We start from the raw sequence: 7,500 nt of genomic DNA, 5'->3' as shown, positions 1-7,500 counted from the left end.
TTTTAGGTCTTGTTATCGCTCATATGTTTCAAGCTTCAGTTTTGTTTACATTTCCTGTCATTTTAGACAGATCCTTGACATCCCGGCGTGACTGCATCGCTCTCGAAATCCACACCAAGAAAACCAACGAAAGCTCACCATTTGCAAATATACGACTTTCAACCTGTCTTCTCGGGTCATATACCGTTTGAGCTTATATGTGGAGACTGATTTCGCTGGTCGCTTTGTGAAATGGAAAGAGCTCAGAGTTAAATGAAACTTGATGAAGCAATTGTTTCAAACGCGCTTCTCACTGGATATGAAATGGGTTCATGATGTCCCCAACCCAAGACTACAAGTATAACAGACAGCAATGAAGGGGGTAGTTTCTAAAGAAACTGTGGTTCTGCGTTGGTGGGGAAGTAGTATACAAAAATTTGGTTTTATAAACGGAGTTGACAATGTAAATTGGCCGCCGTGCAGAGATTCTAAAAGCTGACGTTTCGAGCGTTAGCCTTTCGTCAGAGCGAATCGAGGAATTGTGGGTTACGTGTAGTTTTTATACTAGAGTAGGAGCTACGCTATTGGTGGTAACATGGCAACGTGAAAAATAGGAATATATTAGTTAAATGAAAAGCGTTCGTTAATACCGTGAGGATTAAGGGTGCCGATTTGAAAGATGAATTTTTGTTCCAGATTCTTGCGGCTTTCCGTCGTACCTAGATGTAGGGGAAGGCCGTAGATAGCCACGTGTTTTTTGGAGTGATTAGGCAGATTAAAATGGCGAGCGACTGGCTTGGATGCATCCTTGTCATTCTTCTCAACATCGCGAAGGTGTTCGCGGATTCGGTCACCTAGTCGTCTACCTGTCTCACCAATGTATGACTTCTTAATGACCTTGAAAAAAATTGTTTGCAACGGTGCACGTACCACAGGCAACCCAGTGTACCCTCACGGAGGGTCTAGTTGTTGAATACGTCTGCCCACAAAACTGAAAATATACACTTAAGCGATACAGACTTCGTGTACAAGTCTAGACAATTAACTCATTGGATCAGGAAAGTAAATAATTGGAGCTCGAAAAGAATGCGGGATTAGGGCCGTGTCATATATGGCAGATCATGCGCCAAGTACGGTTGTTATCCAGATTAAAAATGTTCTGAAACCTATGAAAAAGGAGAGCAAAGCTATTGTGTTTGCTCACTTAAGGACGGTACCTTCTAATTAAAAACATTTTTGCCCCGGTGGGTGATTATGCAGGAAATGTACATCTTAACAACTGGTATTGAAATCCATAAAGAAAATTGGGGCTAACCACGCATTTTTCAAACATAATTCATGAATAATATTTGTAAAAAGGTTTAAAATACAAACCAATGTATGGCGTTCTTTCTTAAATTGAAGCTTATTTAGCTCTCAAAAATGCATGGTTACCCCTGATTTTCTTTTTGGATACCAAGAGTACTTACTAAGATCTACTTTCTCCAGATAGTTTTAAACCACGCAAAAGTATCCCTGTATTAGCAAGCATCACCGATAGGAAATCCGAGTATCTCGAGATACGCAGAACGTATGCGCAATAACAATAGTAGGCACAGTCCTTAATATGCAAATTTGTGTCGTTGTCGTCGCCGTTGTCCTTGCTTAAGTTCCGTAATAATAAGCGGCAATGAGCGCCTTTCCTTCGCCAGCCATGTAGCCTGGCCGTAATCACTTAATTAACATGTGACGCTCATCCAAAAAGCTCACCAACTTTGCACATGTCAAAAGATATCTTGATGTTGTCACTTTTACCAAAGACGGCAAACTAGTCGTCAAACGCGACTCGCCCCTCTCCCCCAGAAGTGTTAGCCTGACTGAGATGTTTGGCAAAGACCTCATGTAAATGGATATAGATGAAGGTAAATGAATATGGATGATTGAATAATGGGAAATCGTGGGACTCGTGGAGGGTATATACATGGGATCTCTGCCGATGGGTTACTAACAACTCTTAGCATCCAGCTTAACATGGACAAAGCCGCAGTATCAACCGTTCAACTCAAGCTTGTTTTGACTGAGCTGTCTCAAGCCAATTCCCGACACATTGCCGTAGGTGTATCATTTGCCGCACTAACGTCAAAGTCTACAGGGCTACAGGCCATGTCGTGTTAACTTCTCTCCTTTATGGCTGTGAAACCTGGATCATCTACAGGAGACATGAGAAGCAACTCCACCAGTTCCACCTTCGGTGTCTACGCAGCATCCTCAACATCCGCTGGCAGGCTAAGATCCCGGACACCGAGGTGCTGGAGAGGGCACAGCTCCCCAGCGTCATTACCACCATGCGCAAGGTACAGATACGCTGGGCAGGTCACGTCTTTCGAATGTCAGACTCCAGAATACGCAAGCAGCTGCTGTACGGTGAACTTAGTCAAGGGGCAAGGAAGGTAGGAAGACAGCGTAAGCGCTTCAAAGACTCCCTGAAAGCTTACCTCAAGAACTTCAACATCGACATCACCACATGGGAAAACGTAGCATCTGACAGACCAGTCTGACGAAGCATGATTCACAAGGGCGCCCTCCACTCGGAAGTTCAACGATCCAACGCCGCCAAAGAAAAACGTAGGGCAAGAAAGGCTCCAGCCGTAAACTCCACCAATACGCCTCCCATTCTCTGGTGCCAGACCTGTGGCAGGGGCTTCCATGCCAGCATCGGTCTCATCAGCCACCAGCGGACACACCGCGAAATGTTCTAAAATGTCGTCTGACATGGTCATATTCGTCATCGAATCGACGAACAATAACATCATTTGCCGCTTATACACCAATTTCCAAAATGGCCGCTATTTTGATATTCTTTTGTATTTATTCAAATTAGACCTTGATGCCTCGTTCAAGGCAAAATACTCTTTTGAATTTTAAGCTTAAGAACGAGGCATCAAGGGCTAATTTGAATAAAAACAAAAGAATTTCTAAATGGCTACCATTTTGGAAAAAAGTGTATAGTATATTATGCGCTTGCAAAATGTTATTCTATTGTTACGAGAATGCTTTATTACCTCCACCACCACGACCCTTCAAGTGCACGGACATCACCAAACGTTGCGTGATGCCTTTATCCGCCTTTACTGTCAGCTTGGTCCATTGGACGCACCAACGGCTAACAGAAGACGTTCCGACCAAATCCACGTGGCAGTTTGCATTTCAGTTGTCCGTCGCCGGTGTCACATCTAAACAATCAAAAAGCACATAAGGCCCTATTCACTTGTGCGGTATATACTAGTTTTGGTTGACGGTGCTGGAGGGCCTTTAACACAGGCGTTACTAGGGCTTCGTCCCAACATAGTGCTACGTTGAGCACTAAAACAGTTGGTATAGGAGTTTTTCACATGGCGACATCGTCGCCACGTTGGTGGACGAAAACAAAAAATCTCCCATTAGCTTGTTTTGTTCGTCCACCAGAAGTCGTACATTTCTCTATTGTTACTGGTGTCTGTAGAGGTTGGTTGAAAACATCATATATGAGGAGTAGAATCGGAGAGCAAGCCCTGTTTCGGTTTTGAGTTAGGTTTGCGATAGCTTTTGCACTTCTGTCACCTCTATTTACACTCGCAAAAAATCGTGAACGGCTGATAAAGTGAAAACCCCCCTCAAGGCCTGCGCAGCGAAAAATTAATCTCTTCTTGACCTGCGTTTTTTTCTTGTATGTTCATTGACAAGCAGGGAGAATGGCAAAAGAAACAGCAGTTAATTTGCATGATGAACATGAAAGCCATGGTTTTTATCAGAGTTAGGTCTATTGTTTTTCCTTCTTCTTTTCGTCGTTCTGGTTTCTGGGGTTATGGCCAGTTGACATAAATAAATTCAAGTCAACAATCATTCCCAATGTGGAGGAGAAAAGTGGTGGAAATTTATCCAGTCGGGACTTTCACCGGCACTTAGTTATACACCACACAAAATAATCCACCGAGTTTATCGATGAAGCAAAAGCGAAACGGGAGGCTATTTTGTTTTCTGGACATCTGCCTTCACGTAATTGGCACCTCTTCCATCTTTTAAAAATAATTCTCCACCGAGTCCGTAGTTCATACAAAATGATACGTCAATTTAAATGTCTTATCAGCCTGAACTTACACTCCAATGAGTTCCTGCGAAACGATGCAGTCAAAAGTGAATAAGTTCGCAAGCTCGGCTCCCTGTCGTGAGCGCCTTCTATTCGCTACTTGTATCACTGGATTTTTGCTGTTGTCTGGTGCACATCACTCATAAATCAGCCCTAATAATACCCTTTATTTAAGCATAAAATACTTTTAGCTGATATAAAACCCTGTGGCCTCAGTTTTTCTGTAAGAGCTATTTGTTGTAGGTCCTTAACGATTACTTCAAGACTCAAAGCGAGGACTTGAACAAATCGTTCATTGTTTTGTGGCTGTAGTCTGTGATAGTCCTTGTTATGATCCGTAACTACAGGAGACAGTTAGTTGTTTAAGTGAAACAACATTTCGTAATTTATCAAATCACAATAACATTCTAGAATGGGATCAAAATAGGCGGGGCAACCACTTTGAGTAGAATTTATAACTGTCTTCCACCATTGATGCCTATCTCACTCATTTAAAGTATATGTCTACTATATTGCATATATTCTCTGATATTTCTCTTTGTTTAAGAATTGAAAACAAATTCACCTGTCGCCTTTGTTTGATGATTTTTTAATATTCTTCGTGTATTTAAGTAAATACTTGCTCTTTTATAACTATTTGAAAATCGGAAAATGCTCCCTGTATTTTTATTATTGTTCATGTTTTGAGCAGTACCATAATTTAGCATTTGTTTATTCTTTCAAGTTATTTTATATGACTTTAAAGACAAGACTTAAAAATCACCTGCTCGCTTTCACCTTTTCGTCCGGTTCAAAATAAATGGTTGTTTTTGACATGAATAAACATACCTTTGCCACAATGACGATTTCCTCGACTTTCTAGATGAAAGTTTTAAATTACTGATTGAAACACGTCAGGATCAGTGGTATAAGTGCTCTAATACGTGCGACCATCACTTCAATCAATTAATACATTGCAAAAACATAAGACAAAAGTCACCCCTTTGTACACGAAAGGGCGTCGACTCGTGGTTATATCACTGATCAGCAAAATGGTTTCTTCTTCAACGATAATCGCAGACGGGTCCCCTCTTTATAAAGAACTCGCTACGCGCTCGATTTCCTCCACAATTGGCGAATCGTTTTTATACGCTTTTATCTTCTCCGTCGGCACTCTTGGTAACGTTGCAATGTTGTTGGTTTTGTATAAAAATCACCGACTTCGTAATATTACCGCTTATTTTGTGATTTCCTTGGCCATATCTGATATCATCATGTTGGACATCTGTGCACCATTTTCTATTGGTGTTCTAATCGTTGGAGATTGGATTTTTGGGTACCTTATTTGTCAGATCCAGGGATTCCTTGTTTTGTGGGTAGCTTGCGCGTCACTCGACACCCTTGCTTTGGTAGCGATAAACCGGTGAGTGAGAGTTCTTTCCTTAATCAAAATTAAACGTGAATTATTTGTCATTTTCCATCTCTTCTAAATCAGACAAAAGGAGTCACTGAGATTCCACCTCACCCAACGCAAGAATCTAGATAAAGCTCATCTCTCTTTGGAATGGAATTCGTTCAACTGCCGAAAAACGAACAAAATGTGCCCTTATAGGTTAATCTTTCCCCGCGTTTGTCAAAGTTTCTTTACAAATGTTCGCCCCAACAATTTAAAGGAAGTGTTCAAATGTGGCTTGATTTCACAACCTATCCTCTCTTTATTTTTGACAAGATTTCTGAAAAATAGTATAAGAGAAAAGCGTTACACCACGAAACAGTCACAACAAAACTGTGATGACTCTTTTTTGCTTTTTCTCGACTTTTTCTGGGGAAAACATACACTTTAACTTGAACTTGTCTAAGCTAGAATAGCGTTATTATTTTTGCACCTTCCTGTGAATATTACAGTAAGAACTGATAATTTTCTTTATTCTCGCAAACACCTGTTTTTTTATTTGTTAATTACGGCGGTAACGTGAATTTGACATCTAGTCTAATTTCAATTCAAGAAAATGTAAAAACCATAGCGTGTTTGTTTCGCTTCCCACGAATGAGAAAAGATATTTGAGTCTTAAAAATGACAGCGCGTTGCAATTTCGTGCACTTCTGTCCCAGTAAAAGAATTAATATAAGCCACGTTTTCATGACAACTATTTCTCATCAAGTACTTCGCTGGTTCAGTGCTATTCACTAGTTCCACCGACTTTACAAAAAAATGAGAATACGTTATTTAGCTTTATTGTGGTTGGACCCTCAAAAGAGACCCTAAACCGAAGAAGCTGAGGCCAAGCCAAGATATTTTTTTACATAAGCCGAGCATTAAGCACTACATTCCCTTCTTTTAGGTATTTCCACATCGTTAAAACCTCTATGTATAGAGTCATTTTCACTTCAGCCAAAGCCAAACTTATAGTCCTTGGAGGCTGGATTGCAGCCTTATCAGCTCCTTTGACATACACCGCCGCTGGTAAGGATTACGTGTTTCAACCCGGGAAATTCTTTTGTTTCTTTGAGTCCACATTTTCATTGCTTGTTCTTCCCGTCTACATCTTCATCGGAATATCAATGGTAATTTTGATCGTTTGCTACCTAAGAGTTTTCAAAGCGCTTAAAATCCATGAGAGAACTGTGGCAAATAATCTCCGGAACGGAAATACAAGGAAGGTCTCTCTCTCGATAGAGGATATCAAAGTAACAAAAATCTTGTTTGCAACCGTGGTTGGCTTTATATTCTGCTGGACTCCAATTTTAGTCCTGGATTTTGTGGATAACTTTCTCGGGTCGGGATGGGAATTGAACCGCGAAACCTATTACATGTATACTATATTTGGCATTTGCAGTTCGGCGATAAACCCGATCATTTACGGCGTCATGAATCCTTCTTATCGGAGAGCCTACTTAAAGTTGTTCGGAATTCATCGTTTGGAACGAGTAGACGTGGAAGTACCAGCGAATGTACACGATCAGCCAAGAACGAAGACTGGAGAAAGACATTTGCGGGAACTGAACAATTTGTCGATCAACTGAACCAGAAACCTTGGAAAAACTCACTGTCAAGTTCACTTTTCTCCAGTAGTTTTCAATGGTACTTCAGTGAGAGGAACTGCGTTTCCTTTCTTTCACAACTTTTTCTCATTTCAAGTCTTGTTATCGCTTATATGGTTCTAGCTTTAGTTTTGTTTACATTTCCTGTTCTTATACACAGATCCTTGATCTCCGGGCATGGCTCCAGCGCTCTCGAAATCTACACCAAGAGAAGCAAAGAAGTCACCAGGGTTTCTATGATAACTGTGCGCGATCAGAAGGCACAGAACCCTAGTACACTGAGTGTTTGGAGCAAAGGGTGACCGGGATGGGAACATTTCATCGGTCACCCATATTTTACTTTACATGATTGACTAGATCATTATTTTACAAAGCGCAAAGTGGGACTTAACCTT

General features: G+C 41.0%; 3 protein-coding genes across 4 annotated transcripts in view; all 3 read left to right on the top strand.

Annotated features, from left to right (window-relative positions):
- LOC138011568 (neuropeptide Y receptor type 1-like) overlaps positions 1-1,288 on the top strand; it is a 3,316-nt gene extending 2,028 nt beyond the window's left edge. The window contains exon 2 of the mRNA XM_068858633.1: positions 1-1,288. This exon is cut by the window's left edge and continues 785 nt beyond it. The gene's annotated coding sequence lies outside the window, so the exon portion shown is untranslated.
- The window catches only part of LOC138011569 (dynein axonemal heavy chain 6-like), a 142,303-nt gene that overhangs the window by 57,969 nt on the left and 76,834 nt on the right, over positions 1-7,500 (top strand). The gene's annotated exons all lie outside the window — the stretch shown is intronic.
- Positions 5,081-7,239, top strand: LOC138011567 (melatonin receptor type 1A-like). Its single transcript, XM_068858632.1, has 2 exons — positions 5,081-5,486; positions 6,406-7,239. The coding sequence occupies exons 1-2, from the start codon at positions 5,116-5,118 to the stop codon at positions 7,085-7,087; spliced, it is 1,053 nt and encodes a 350-aa protein (XP_068714733.1). The 5' UTR covers positions 5,081-5,115; the 3' UTR covers positions 7,088-7,239.

This window comes from Montipora foliosa, chromosome 7 (genome assembly GCF_036669935.1).
Source record: "Montipora foliosa isolate CH-2021 chromosome 7, ASM3666993v2, whole genome shotgun sequence".
Lineage (NCBI taxonomy): Eukaryota > Metazoa > Cnidaria > Anthozoa > Scleractinia > Acroporidae > Montipora > Montipora foliosa.
Note: the sequence above shows the minus strand (reverse complement) of the source record. Positions and strands in the feature narration are given on the sequence as shown.

What these genes read in the sequence shown, in the direction of transcription:
- LOC138011567 (XM_068858632.1), top strand. Translation starts at nt 5,116, where the DNA reads ATGGTTTCTTCTTCAACGATAATCGCAGACGGGTCCCCTCTTTATAAA. An exon ending in GCTTTGGTAGCGATAAACCG is followed by an intron (nt 5,487 to 6,405) that starts GTGAGTGAGAGT and finishes CCCTTCTTTTAG; the next exon opens with GTATTTCCACATCGTTAAAA.